This window comes from Triticum urartu, chromosome 5A (genome assembly GCF_056163025.1).
Source record: "Triticum urartu cultivar PI428250 chromosome 5A, HENAU_Tu73, whole genome shotgun sequence".
NCBI lineage: Eukaryota > Viridiplantae > Streptophyta > Magnoliopsida > Poales > Poaceae > Triticum > Triticum urartu.
This window is the reverse complement of record NC_141877.1, coordinates 445844131-445858370: the sequence shown is the minus strand read 5'-3', so window position 1 is coordinate 445858370 and position 14240 is coordinate 445844131. Positions and strand designations below refer to the sequence as shown.

Here is a 14240-nt window from a genome sequence, read left to right as displayed (position 1 = left end):
GGATGCTGCAATGTTAACAAATCCAACTTGGCAGAGTATACTAGTATACCAGGATCACAGATAGTGCCACTACAGCATTTCACAAACAAAAAAAATGCGCATTGCGAAAAAGTAGTAATGAGTTTGAACTTTCAAACTAAGCTAAAAGGTACTCAATCACAGAAGAGCCTGTTGCCCTGGAAAGCGTCTGCTCCAATAAAAATGAAGTGCTTTGAGTTAGTGAAGCGCTTTGCTATTTATTTATCCAGTCTGTCCATGCTGCAAACCCTATAAGAATTAGATGTCTCTTTGACAATTCCCAACAGCAGTATCTCAAGTAGTACTAAAGGGTAAAGCGTTGGGTAAAGCGTTCTTCTTCAAAAGGCATCTCACTTGCTTGATACTCATTACCCAAAGCAGAGATAGGTTTAACTATTTCTACGTACAAAGCGAAGAGATATCGTACCAGGTACTTGTTCCATGCAGCAGCGGCGGCTATCTCTTTGTTCCGAATGTCCCGCCGCATGGTCGGCCTGAAATCCTTCAGAACTCATCGGCTGACATAAAACCAGTGGAATTGATAACACAACAGAACACTAATTAAATGCTTAGTTTTATTTAAAAGAACATTTGTATTTACATATCAATAAAGCCATCGGCGCCTAACATTATCAAGCTATATCAGTCAGTAAGCCTCACTACATATTTATTTAACTACATTACAGTGAAACTTCAACAAACAAATCAACTAATTGCTAACTGGTGTATGCCATGCAGAGAAAAAAAAATCTCTGGCACAGCATTGACACAAAAGAGACCGGACTTCATTATGGCGATCTTGCTTGGCGAATTTGCTTTTCATCAGACAACAGCTTTGCAAATCTGGAAATAAGGTGCTTATTAGCTCATAAGTAGATGCATACCGTAATTACAGTAACCTGATAGGTGGTCGCAAGCTCACCTCTTGAGTGCTTCCTCATTGGTCTCCTCTATGTCACTGCAAGCAGGCACCATTTGGCCAGTCTCCAAATTTGCCCGTGAGACAGGTTTCTTTAGCAGCATCTCTCCAACATTGACAAGTTTCTCCAAGTTATCCTTGGTGGCAACATCAACTGAGGAGAGTGTCCCCCGTAGGTTATCATCCTGTCATGTAGAAATGGTATTCTCTGAGTAAAAGGAAGCTGATTTTTATTGGTTACTTTGTACAGTACAAATAAGGTGCCTGCATTTACTTACTTGAATTCTCAGATAGTTCTGCTCCGAATGTAAGGCTTTGAAAACAGAAGCAATGTGAATATCCACCATATCTGCACTTGCCCGTGTGAAAATATCTACTAATGGTGTAGATCCACTGCTAAGTAACCAATCCAACACTCCCCATGATTTAGCCTTTTGTGCATCGTACTTCTCTTCAAATTTTGATGAGCCTGTGCCAAGTGAAATGACCAAAAACCGGCCATAGTCCATAGGTTTTATTGGGAAGAAATCTGGATCTTGCTTGAATATCTGCTTGCTTACTTCTCCAATGGCAACTAAGGCCTAAACACAACAAAGACAGATATTAGGTCTATTTCAAAATTTCAAGATTTTCCTTCAGTCTCTGAATCAAGCACATGCTGCATGCTGTATGTTATGCAAAACTACAGGCAGCAATAGTACCGGATTATTGGCAGCTACTCCCCCATCAATAAGATTAAACTCCTTGATGTTTCCATGAGAATCTTCAGTCTTGAAGTAATGCGCAGGCAAATAAGTTGGAGCAGCGGATGTGCTGATGCAAATATCTGATAACAAAGCATTCATTGTGTTTTTCTTCTTCTTCTTCTTAACCTGTCACATGATAATAGAAAGTTCATTTTTGTGCAAAATCTCCATCATGGAGGATTAATGGAAGTTCTCGACCTCTCACTACTGCCTCATATATATGTTCTCCCTTTGAAGTAAATTTACAGAGAAAACAAAGAAATACACATTTTAGTAGCATGTGTTTCTTGTGCCATTGAAATGAATTGGTTCTCACTTACTATAACTAGCATCCAATACAAAGAAACATGTACCATATTTTACAGGTGCTCAAATTAGGACTCCTGAAAGATTTGAGAGAGAGGGAAAGAGGGAAACCTCATACGACGAAAAAATGGTTGGTTGTAGCCGCTTGATGTCAAAAGTTGGTATTACCACATTTGTTAACGTCTGATGCAGCCTGGCACTTCCTAACTTCTTTCTCACAACTTCATGAAGGTACTTACCATCATAATAAGGTCCTGACAATGAGCGAAGTATCCCCATTATCCTACCAAATGCACCCCTAAAAAACAGACAATATGTGTTACTGGACAAGTTCACAATCCAATCAACAAGTCAAAAACCATAATATATCGTTCACCTGAGCTGTGGGAAAATTCTGGGAGCATGGTTCATATAAAATGCTTGAATATCCTTCGCCGCAAAAAGTGGTCTTCTCTTCTTATTTGGTGCAGTGAGCATCGCAGTCACAAGTCCCCCTGTGCTGGTCCCAGCAATGACATCAAAGTAGTCTGCTAACCGGGCTTCCTCTCCATCAAGTTTCTTTAGAAGTTAACATAACAGTTTCAGTGGGATGCAATCAAGAGCGTCAATTGAAAATTAATGCGTTTCTAAAGAAAGGAGCATATGCTGGGGCAGATGGAAACAAAATCATTGTTACACATCAAGTATATTCAGTCCACCAGTCCAGTTGAGATAAAAGAACCAGAAATACAGAACTAGCATTAGCAGAATATTGAACTGATGTAATACTAAATATAAATCCAATTTTCCAAGAATTTGAATCTTCTGCATGACTGCAACTGCTCAACATCTACATGTGCATAAATAACAATAAAAGAGTAGGGAGCAGACAACAAGACAGCACCCTAATTGCGACACTAATGCAAACTTTAAGATTTACTTGGCTTATGCAAGTAACTTTACAGTTGAAGTTAATAAGATATGGTTAGTGAATTGAGTTAAACCCTGAGAGTTTGAACTTTAAACAAACCAAAAAAAAATTGCAAGCTTATTTCATCTGATGGAACATGGAGTTCTAATCTATTATATTTCTCACCAGGTAGTGTTGCCTTGTTAAATTGCCAATATCACAAGATATGAAAATCAATCGTGCTACATAACTACAGGTTTACCTGCAACTCTGATTCTAGAAAGGCAAGAGCAACAGCTGGAATGATTCCTCGAATCCCTCCACCATCGATCGAGAGAATTGTGATGAGGTTGCCATAAGTTGGTGGTTGTCTGCACAAGATGTGTTTTCCAGTCTCCATATATCTGCTCTCTTCAAGGGTAGGTTGCACAGAATTGTAGTTCTCCGAGGACGGCAATGTTGAGTCCTCAAGTTAATGTAGAGCACACGTATTAATAGACTTTGATGAGAACTTTCGTGGCAATGCAGGTAGTGTATGTTTATAACATTCAGGAATAGTCATTACGAATAACTTAAACGTGCGATAATAAGATCTTAATAATCTTCATTCATGAGAAGATGTGTAGAATTAAAGTTGCAAAAGTGCATGCTTTATTTTCTGTTGAAAATATGAGGTTCGAATGCAAGAAGGACAAATGTCTCTTTCTCAGTTGCCCTTGGACTAGGGGCTATTCTAGTGCCCTGAAGGTGCTGCCAGGAAAAGAGAATTTCCATGACCCAAGTGTTGGTCCTGTTAGAAAGTTGACCTAAACTTGCATGGAGCTAATAAATCTTAGCTTTGTGCTCTGTCACAATATGGCCATACTTGCGATGCACGCAATCTAAATAATATGATGAACAATTTGTGTACTAGTATGAGTTGATTGACCTAAATGGGATGTCTTAGGCATGCCCTTTGAGGATGATATCGAGGAACCTGCACTGCTGAAGCATTTGAATTTTAGGCAGTATGCAGCAATGGGGAAAAAACATGGTGGCATTCAATTTGTGCCAGTTTTCTTTTAGCTGGACGGTTGTTGCATCACTGATTACGTATTCTCATCCACGTTGTACCCAAATGATATCCTAGTTAAGTACATAAGATTGCTGTCTAGATCCGACGAACTTATGCAAGTCTTCAGTTATTTTATTTTATTTTTGAGAAATGGTGTAGCGTTCAGCTTTGGCTAGGTAAAATGTGTAAGGAAAGGTGATGTAGCCCGTCAAGTAAGATATCATGTGATAATACTAAAATATCATATTGTGAAAAACAATTAGATTTAAGATCCCGTGAACAAATAAATATTAGAATATTCGTTTGATTCCCAGAGGAAGAAAACGTAGGAATGGTAACGCTGGAAAATATTTATCACAAATCCAGAGTAGTTAAAGATACATGCTATTCTTTGTCTCCTGCAGAAAAAAAATCAAAACAACAAATTATCTACCAAATTCAAATAAACCTAACTTACTTCGCTTCATCACCGAATAACCTAGTTTCCAGTCACGCTTTCTCTGATTCATACATGGAAGATGGAGAACAAAAGTTAAAACAATTCATTGTGCAAACTTATACGGGCGCAACCATGCAATTGCAGTCAGATAATATGTGAAGTTACTGCATAGCTTTTCCTACATGGGAGATGAAGACTAAATATTAAAACAACTGATACTGCAAGCTTATATGGACGAAACTGTAGTCAGATAGAGCCATGGAAACTCACTGCATAAATCAAGATAAACAGTTATAATACATGGCATGCCAGTAATAGTTTGCGTGAATATCCTTTTTTTTTCGAGAATGACGGGGGGGCGAAAGCCCCACCGGTTGTTATATTACCCGAAAGCGACTTAGCGTCATACAGTGTTTTCCATCGAGGAGATAAAAAACATCAAGATAGGAGGCAAAAAAACAGAAAAAGAGAGAGAGGAAGACTAGGTGGCTGAGAAAAGGAAGGAGCGAAACAGGAGGAGCTGCTCCCTCGGTCCAGTCTCAAAGCGCTTGGACCACAGAAGCGTATCGTCGGCTGCTCGCCGGAGGACGTCGCAAGTCCCGCATATGATGGAGTTGAAGACCACATCATTCCTGGCTTTCCACACGCTCCACATCAGGATGTAGAGGCCATCTTTCCAGGCAGCAGCATCAATTTGCAGCGAGGGTTGAGTAGAGAGAATTTCACCAACGGAGTAGAAGGTGCCCAGGCCAAGCCTAGCCCAGACCGGAGCCACACGAGGACATGCAGCGAAGAGGTGGTCCGTCGTTTCCTCCGCCTGGCAGGAGGCACATGTTGGAGAAGAGGCGCAGTTTTTGGCGTACAAGTTAGCCCGAGTGCTAAGCCGATTGCCGACCAGTAGCCTCGCGAAAATCTTGATTTTGCTAGGGAGCCTGGAGCCCCAGATGTCGATGGAATCCTGGTCGAGCACGCCGTGAGGCGACAGAACACGAAAAGCAGCTCGGGAGCTGAAGGTAAGGTCACCTCCCCACGCCATGAAGCGATGATCATGCACACCCAACAGATGAACATCGCGCAAGAGTGCATGCACGACACTGAGCTGACCGGCCGCCACTGCGGAGAGCCTCGGCTGGAGCGCGAGGCCGCCCTGGATAACTGCAGCGACCGAGGCGTTGGGCCGCGTCGAGTGGGAGAAGAGCGCCTCGAAGGTGAAGCAGAGCGCGCCGCCTGGGAGCCACCGATCCTGCCAGAAGGAGGTGGTGCGCCCGTCTCCAAGCTGCACCCGAGTGATGGATCGGTAGGTCGGGAGCGCCGCCTGCATGATCGTCTGGAGGAACGAGGGCGCCGAGCAGGGGTCCCCAACGTCACCCCTGACGTTACGGAGGAACCAAAGCTTCCAAGGCGGGGACCCAGGCCGGTGAAGAGCGTCGACGAAGTTGAGAAGAAGGCGCATGTTTTGCCGCCGGAGGTCGCGAATGCCAAGTCCGCCTTCCTGCACATCAACACACACTTTGTCCCAAGCAATTAAACAGCGAGCACCAGAGCAAGTATCCTTGCCGGTCCAAAAGAAAGCACGACATCGACGATCAATCTGCTCAAGCACTCCAGGGGGTAGCATAAAGGAACACATATAATAGGTGGCAAGGTTATTAAGCACGGCATTACAGAGAACAAGCCTACCGCCCGAGGAAAGGAGAAGAGCGCGCCACCCGGACAGATACTTATCAAAGGAGTTGATGAGGGGGTCATAGGCAGAGATGGGGAGCTTTAGAGGGGAGAGGGGGAGACCAAGGTAGGGTTGAGGGAAGGTGGATATGGGGCATCCCAGGATAGCGGCCATCTGAGCAGACAGCTCGGAGGAGCAGTGCATGGGGACAAATCCAGATTTATGGAAGTTAATGGTGAGCCCGGTCGCCAAGGCAAAAGCATCGAGGATGTTTTTAAGATAAGTAACGGAAGGGAGGTCGGCACGACAAAGGATTAAAGTATCATCTGCGTATTGCAAGACGGGGCAAGGGAGGGAGGGATCGATTGGGTGCTGCAGCCGGCCGGCGGCGCTTGCAGCCTGCGTCATGCGTTGAACGTCCGCAACAATAATAAAGAGGTAAGGGGATAGGGCGTCACCTTGGCGAAGGCCGTTGCGGCAAAGGATCCAGTCACCTGGGACATTGTTGAGAAGCACCGAGGTGTGGCCAGTAGAAAGGATAGAGTGGATCCAGCCACACCAACGGTTGTCGAAACCCCGAGCAGACAAAATCATGAGAAGGCTCGACCAATTAACGGAGTCAAAGGCTTTGCGAAAGTCGATCTTAAAGATCACAGTAGGAGCCTTGCGCAAATGGCAGGCTCGGAGAAGGTCGGCGGCGTAAACGATGTTCTCAGAGATACGCCGCCCAGGGAGGAATCCCGTCTGGTCAGGGTCCACCATAGAGTGGATGAGTCGCTGAAGGCGGGAGCAGAGGGCCCTAGTGATGGCTTTCATGATGCAATTCTGAAGCGAGATAGGCCGAAAATCAGAGGGGGAGCGAGCCGCCTCTGATTTAGGCAAGAGAACTAAAAAGGCGCGGTTGAATCTGGAGAGATCAATAGTGCCGGCGTAGAAGTCATCGAACACCGCCTGGACGTCGGAGGAGATCAAGTCCCAGAAAGAGACATAGAAGGATGGGCCAAAACCGTCGGGCCCGGGGCTAGAAAGGCGGTTCATTTCAAAAAAAGCTGTCCGAACCTCGTCCGCGGAGAAGGGTCCTGACAAAGAGTCAGGAAGGGGAGCGACGCCAGGGTAAAGATCAGATAAAGAGAACGTCCAGTCACAGTGATGCGCAGTGCCTAGGAGATCTTTATAATAATCCCGGAGGATAGCCGCTTTATCCGCGTGAGAGGTGAATTCCTGCCCCTCGAAGGAGAGGACCAGGATGCAGTTCCTGCGAAAACGGGCCGAGGCAGAAGCATGAAAAAACCCAGTGGTCTGTCATGCAGGTACCATGGCAGAAACTCTTCAGCATGCTCAGAAGCTGGAAATGAGTATGTGTGGCCTCCAAGATGCCACTGATGATTCATTTTCTTTCTTTGGGCCTGAAGATGTTGGAGATGTCGAGAAGTACCAATCAAGAGAAAGACATCACATGGATTGTTCAGAACACTGGAAGAGTGGAGGCTCCCAGAAAATATTGATGATATCACCCATCTTGCTGAGTTCGGATCATGCAATGTACTGAAAACTGAGCTGTAGAACTAGTTCCAGCCAGCTGCTACTAGCAGTACAATTTTTCATTACCGATGCCATTAAGGATTACCAAAATCTTGCTTTTGTAGCCAGAGACCCTTGTACATATTGTAACTCTTCTTTTAATATAAGTATGTGAGGCTTTTGCCTATTTGTTTCAAAATAAATAAATAAATAAATAATGGCACTTCAAAGCCACATAAGGAGAAGTCATCATGTCAGTAGTAAGTAGTTAGTTCTGTAATGAAGCAAGTGATTACTTCGAAGTAGGTTGATATGTGTCCCTAGAAAATTATGCATCCTTACAATCAGCAGTAAGTAGTTAGTTTTGTAAATTAGCCAAGTGATTGCTTCAAAGTAAGGCCAATATATGTATCCCAAGAAAAATATACATCCTCACATAATTCACAAGAGCAGTTACCTGGCATGCTAGTGCTGACTACATTTCAGTTCAGTCTGTTGTCTAGTTGCTGGCACCACTGACACTGAAGACCCTTCTTGTCATGCAGGTTCTTTTCATAAAAACCTTGCTTGACTCGTGAAACACAACATATTAATGCAATATCAATATGTGCAACCCTGCAAAAATAAACTAAGTCGCTGCTATATTAATCTTCAATTTCTTTCAATGTACTGGTTATGCAATACAGTATAATATTTCCTGCATACCGCAAATAGCTTACTAAAGCAGTATTACCTTTGCAGTTGGCAGAGGAAACTGCATGTGGTCAATGACTCGGCAACAATGCAAGAAGTAAAGGAATCACTGTGCAACACCCCGGTGCGGCAGGACATGGAAGGAAAAGATTATCCAGGACAGTATCCATGGCTTGGACGTTATCCATGCCTTGAACAAGGATATTTGTAGCCATTTGTTGGGGATCTCTTGCGAGCACCATCGAGCATGAAGGTATTCGAGAAGTGCTGCAGTATGCCTTACATCTGTTGGCTCAATGATTGGTGGCTCATCATAGTGGTCATGGCCTGCTTGACCAGCACCACCGTATCAGCAACATTTTCACAACTGCTCGATAGGATTGCACTATTAAGAGAAGCCTTACTAAGAGTATATTGTTCAGTACCTCTCTTAGTCTGCCATGTCATGTAATGAAATAACATCAGAAGGAATGTCCAGCAGAGAAAGCTTAATGATTGTCTTTTGATTAAAGTCTGAATTGCTAGCCGAAATGGAAACACAATATACTCAGAGTTAGTACAAAGCTGAGACACTTATTTTGGGACGGAGGGAGTATTATGCAGCATCCCAATCTGACATTTTTAGCCATAAATATAAGTAGGAAAAGGCTCCAAGATGATGATTCAGGCTCGAACTAGTATTTCCCTTTTTATTCTTGAGAATGCAAGCTCTACTGCAATTTGAGAACTTCATAATCATATCTTAGCATCCTAAACCCTTACAAAATACAAATTTATAATTTTACAGAATGGCAGACTAGCTGGTTTGAATTTGAACTCCATATGACAGTAGTAACAATATACTCCTTGTTCTTATAGACTGAAGATAAAACCACTGAAGAACAGCTACAAGCATGTTTTAAGCATAACTCAAACTTCCTAGTGTACAACAATAGCCAATTCAAGAACATTGCCTTGGTCATGTGAATGAGCGGAGAACAGGAGATCTCATCTGCGGCCCAGAAATTCAGCGACGACGCCGACCTGCGCTTCCGCCTGGGCGCATGTCGGCCGGAAGAGGTGGAAGCCGTGACCCTGGCCATCCGCCTCCCAGATTTCCACCTCGCCTTGCCACCCACTCCCAATCAATTTCTCAGGGTACAGCCTTCCCCTTCCCCTCATGGCGTCCTTGCCCCCAACGCATACCAGAGCGCGCTTGCACCCCAGCCTGGCTAGGCTGGGCGCTCTCTCCGCCATCGGGTTGATCCACGGGTCGTCGCACCCACTGGTCCCCGGGCAGACCACCGGCCAAAGCCGCACCAGCTCGTCGAGCAACGCCATGCCCATCTCGTCCGACTCGGAGCTGTCGCCCCCTAAGAAGTAGGGATGGATCAGCACGAGCGAGCTCACCTCCACGCCGTGGCCCAGCTCCTCGGCGCCAGCACGCATTGCGGCGTGGTGCGCGATGTTGGCGCCGGCGCTCTCGCCGCCGACGTGGACGCGCCCGAAGTCCGCGTGGTTGGTCAGCCAGGGCTCCGCGCCCTGGCCGCCCGCGTGCGCGGCCACCCACTGGAGCGCCGCCCAGGCGTCCCCGTAGAGCGCGGGGACGGGGTGCTCCGGCGCGAGGCGGTACTCCACCGACACGACGATCGCGCCGGCCCGCGCGGCGAGCTGGTTGGCGTGGCCGTGCGCGGCGGCGTCGAACGCCGAGCCGAGGCAGAAGGCACCACCATGGAAGAATACGAGGACGGGGATCTTGCCCTGCTGGCCGCCGGCGGGGGCAGGCGGGACGTAGACTCTCGCCGACACGCCGGCTCCCGGGAGGATGGTGATGTCCTTTGCGGAGACGCCGGTGGCCGCATCGGTGCAGGGCGGGGCGAAGTCGATCCGCAGGAAGCGCTCGACGCGGCCGCTCTTGTAGACGCGAATGAAGCCGGGGGCGTCGTGGATGACCTCGTCGCCGCCGGCGCCCGTGTCGGACATGGCGTGGGCAGATCGGGGGGAGGGGGTGAAGGAATTCGGATGTCCACGGAGTAGGTGAGAGATCAGTGAACTGCTGGGGTCCTTTGGTTGTGTCTGCCTGGTTCAGGCCATGGATCTGGAAGATCTACTATTATCTGACCGTGGGGCGATGAGCTGGTGACCAGCAGCGCGGCGGCGCCCGCGCATCAGTGAGGCTGCGAGGGATGCAAATCATAATGTAGAAGAATTGGATGGTTCCAGTGGAAAATAGCTTTTAGAAAGAAAAAAATCACCGGCTACAACTTCAAATAGTAACTATGCATTCCTGCGGAATCACATATTTGTTTTTATGCAAACACTCATACATACACTAATCCCTATAAATACATGCATACTCTATTCTTATAAACAGTTTCGAAAAACTTAGCTGTCACATCATCTTGAGATAGATACATCACAGGCTCTCGATAGAAACATCTCCTCCCACTGAACGTACATCGACGAAAGGTCTGAAATAAATTCAAAAAATACAATCACTAATGCCAAGTCTGGAACTTAAACTCTAATAGGTTGGTTTTACCATAAAAAAACCTAACCATTTGAGCTTTATTTGGATCGTATAAACATATAAACATATGGGCATTAGTCTCGGGGCAAAATGGATTAGGAAAATTCTCAAAATGAACGGGAACTCTAGAGCTTATATAAATATAATTCATGCATGGTACATGAATGGCACGCACGTTTTTTCAAGCTCGTCCCACAAGAGTACTCATTTTTAGAACAACCTCCAAAAGATCAAACACATTTTCAAAGATGGCGAGACGCACAAATTTGAATTTGTAGAAGGTACTTCGTTTTAATCCGCTTGATGGAGCGGCCAAGCCTTCCCACAAGCCACAAGGATATATCCCCCCCCCCCCCTCCCCCTTTTTTTGTTGTGTAAACCTTGAACTTGTCAAGGTTAATAATTCATGCATGATGTATTTTAGAAGATATTTTGCCAAGCCGAGGTTTGGTCCTCTTGCATTTCTAGATTTGTGATTCTTTTTATTTTTGTGGGTGTAGATTTGTGATTCTCTCTCCTTGTCTCTTGAGGAACCAGAGGGGCCCGTCTGTTTTCTATGCTCGAACTTTACCAACATACTTCAGTGATGCATGGACGCCCAATGGCGATGACCCTGGCATAACCCCCCCCCCCCCCCTCCCCCTCCCCCCTTGACTTGCACTGGCCAACCTACCTCCTCGCCTTCGACCGGAACGTCGCAGCCTGATGCGTCGTCCCTGTCTCCGGCCAGGTCCTAGCTTGGCCTTGCCTGGGCCACTCCTCACGTCGGCCCCGCCTTCGGCCTCGCCCCATAATCGACTGACCCGAGCTAATTTTTCAAGTACCTGAGAAATAGCAATCACGAATTTATTTTGTCTCATGGCATCCATGTTTAGCCAAAACTAATGCAACCAAAAGGATTGATCACTTATGAATCATAGCCATTCATTTTCCTCCAATATTCACCTACTAGATTTTCCTTCAAATGCCTTAACAGTTTAAGGGCTCATTTGGTATGCAGGATCCTAAAAATTGAGGAATAGAAAAACATGAAAAAATGATATGAATGGACGGGCAAAACAAACAAATCGTAAAACACATGAATTATGTTAAGTAGGTCTTTGGTTCACAGGAATTGAAAAACACATGAATCAAAATAAATATGGTCAAATTAAAGTGAAACCACCTGAATCCAAGGTCTTTAGTTCTTAGTCTCTTTCTTCGTGCATAAGAATTTGAAAAGGAGCTCAACATGGATGTTAGAATTCCTCTGCCTTTCATTTGAAAGTGGTTCAAAGGAAAATGGGGTAAAGAAAAATGAAGAGAAAAATCGTTTGAACAAAACACATGAATAGTAGCATCATAGAGAAGAAACTTCACTTTCACTATGAACCAAAGGAGCGCTAAAGTCAAAATCAACTCCACAAAAATTCAAGAAAGGAAGAAAAAGTTGTTGAGATCCAACTACTACACATTAACGTGGCCCAAGCCCAACCATAGGAAGTCAAGTTGCTGAACCACTCATCCGCCAACAACTTGGGCTTCAACAAACAATCCACCGGCGGCACCGCGGACAGAGAGCTCCCGCCGACCCATGGCAGGCTCCGGCGCCAGCGACGACGAGGTCGTCCTGGAGATCGAGCACTGCATCCGCGTATTCAAGAGCGGCCGCGTGGAGCGCTACTTCGGCTCCGACCCCGTCCCGGCCTCTACCGACGCCGGCACCGGCGTCGCCTCGAAAGACCGCACAATCTCCCCCGACGTGGCCGTCCGCCTCTACCTCCCGCCCCTCGCCACGGAGGGCGTCGACGGGAAGAAGCTACCCGTCCTCGTCTACTTCCACGGCGGCGGTTTCGTCCTCCACACCGCCTTCAACGCCGTCTTCCACGCGTACCTCTCCTCCCTCGCCGCGCGCGCCCGGGCCATCGTCGTCTCCGTCGACTACCGCCTCGCGCCCGAGCACCCCCTCCCCGCCGCCTACGACGACTCCTGGCAAGCCCTACGCTGGGTGGCGTCCCACGCCCCCGGCGGCGCCGGCGAGGAGCCCTGGCTCGCCGACCACGGCGACTTCTCCCGCCTGTCCCTCGGCGGCGAGAGCGCGGGCGCCAACATCGCGCACCACCTGGCGATGCGCGCCGGCGCCGAGGGTCTGCCCCGCGGCGCGGCCATCAGCGGCGGCATCGTGCTGGTCCACCCCTACTTCCTGGGCCACGGCAAGGTGCCCTCCGAGGACAGCGACCCCGTGATGGCCGAGAACGTGGTGAAGATGTGGCGCGTGGTGTGCCCCCAGACCACGGGCGTCGACGACCCGTGGATCAACCCGCTGGCCGCCGGCGCGCCGACGATGCGCGGGCTGGCGTGCCGGCGCGCGCTCGTGTGCCTCGCGGAGACGGACGTGGTCCGCGACCGCGGCCGCGCGTACTGCGATGGGCTCAAGGCGAGCGGGTGGGCTGGGGAGGTGGAGCTGCTCGAGGTGGCCGGGCAGGGCCACTGCTTCCATCTCGTCGACTTCACCTGCGACGATGCCGTCAGGCAGGACGACGCCATTGCCAGGTTCCTGAATCTGTAGAACAATATCTCGCGGACACGGGCATTTTCAGACCGCATGTTGTCTGAACTTGTGTATTTTTGTTGTTGATGCATCTGGGGAAGAAGATTGATCGCGATGATATACAGCGTTACCTGTTTACTTTCCTCGTGGGATTTTATTGGCTCAAAATGAAACATAAACAACCGGCCTCTGTAATATTAGAATGCATGCAACCAGCATCGATACACACGAATAAAACACGCCAATAAATAACAAAAGCATGCATGACCAAAACTATGCCTAAAGCGAGGAAACAAGAAAAAAAAATGCCTCGAAGCGATCAACAATGATCCACAAACTACATCAACGACCTTGTGCACATCAATCATAAATTAACATCATAAGGGCAACAAAGTTCTTCAACAACAACATCTTCGAAAAGAAAGCGACGTTCAAGCATCGTCGTCATCGGATCTGACCACCAAAGACTAGATTCTAGGTTTTCAACTTGAAGAACAAGTCTGAGCAATGCATTTAACAAGATAACAATGTAAAAAACAACTCGTGCAACTGAGGTGATCAGGTCCGTGCTTGGCCTAACCGAAGTGATTAAGAAGGCGGTGAGTGAAGACCGATCAAGGTCGATTACAGTGGATATTCCTGTGCGGCAACAACAGCCGCTTGATGATCTGCCAACGTCAGAGCTGGTTGTTATAGCTTCGTGGTACATCTGGTTACAACTGCGGCAAAGTGCCAAGGGTGAAACTATTTAGACACCGGACCTTACAGCTATGTCAGTTAGGGTTTTGACAACGAACTTTATTAGAGCTTCAATACCTAACCAGCCTGTCTGCAACGCATACTTTCATGCTGAAACATTGTCAGTAGCAGCTGGGGTTGTGCTAGCAGCAACAACCTGGGTGTTTGCCTCATGTTTACAAGGTTGACTCGGCAGAGATGATTGCAATTCA

At 47.2% G+C, this 14240-nt stretch overlaps 3 protein-coding genes across 6 annotated transcripts; 1 reads left to right on the top strand and 2 right to left on the bottom strand.

Moving 5' to 3' along the window:
- Positions 1-570: 570 nt before the first annotated feature.
- LOC125528028 (patatin-like protein 2) lies at positions 571-8110 on the bottom strand. Of its 2 annotated transcripts, XM_087526372.1 has the most exons (9): positions 8016-8110; positions 4390-4432; positions 3141-3344; positions 2366-2547; positions 2101-2287; positions 1639-1809; positions 1216-1518; positions 941-1122; positions 571-861 (listed from the first exon to the last, which is right to left on the bottom strand). In XM_087526372.1, the coding sequence occupies exons 3-9, from the start codon at positions 3276-3278 to the stop codon at positions 807-809; spliced, it is 1218 nt and encodes a 405-aa protein (XP_087382498.1). In that variant the 5' UTR covers positions 3279-3344; positions 4390-4432; positions 8016-8110; the 3' UTR covers positions 571-806. The 2 variants fall into 2 exon arrangements, with proteins under 2 accessions (XP_087382498.1, XP_087382499.1); XM_087526373.1 differs by lacking the exons at positions 571-861; positions 4390-4432; positions 8016-8110 and having other exon boundaries at positions 937-1122; positions 3141-3295.
- A 419-nt stretch (positions 8111-8529) lies between these two features.
- Positions 8530-10417, bottom strand: LOC125528029 (2-hydroxyisoflavanone dehydratase). 3 transcript variants are annotated; one of them, XR_015604867.1, is made up of 3 exons: positions 9205-10417; positions 8677-8764; positions 8530-8578 (listed from the first exon to the last, which is right to left on the bottom strand). XR_015604867.1 is itself a non-coding variant. In XM_048692547.2 (1 exon), the coding sequence occupies exon 1, from the start codon at positions 10211-10213 to the stop codon at positions 9239-9241; it is 975 nt and encodes a 324-aa protein (XP_048548504.2). In that variant the 5' UTR covers positions 10214-10416; the 3' UTR covers positions 8966-9238. The 3 variants fall into 3 exon arrangements, 1 of the variants encoding a protein (XP_048548504.2); XR_015604866.1 differs by having other exon boundaries at positions 8538-8578; positions 8677-8772; XM_048692547.2 differs by lacking the exons at positions 8530-8578; positions 8677-8764 and having other exon boundaries at positions 8966-10416.
- A 1808-nt stretch (positions 10418-12225) lies between these two features.
- Positions 12226-13433, top strand: LOC147971845 (tuliposide A-converting enzyme 1, chloroplastic-like). The gene has a single exon (XM_087526371.1). It carries the CDS (start codon positions 12334-12336, stop codon positions 13306-13308), a length of 975 nt encoding a protein of 324 aa, XP_087382497.1. The 5' UTR covers positions 12226-12333; the 3' UTR covers positions 13309-13433.
- Positions 13434-14240: the final 807 nt, after the last annotated feature.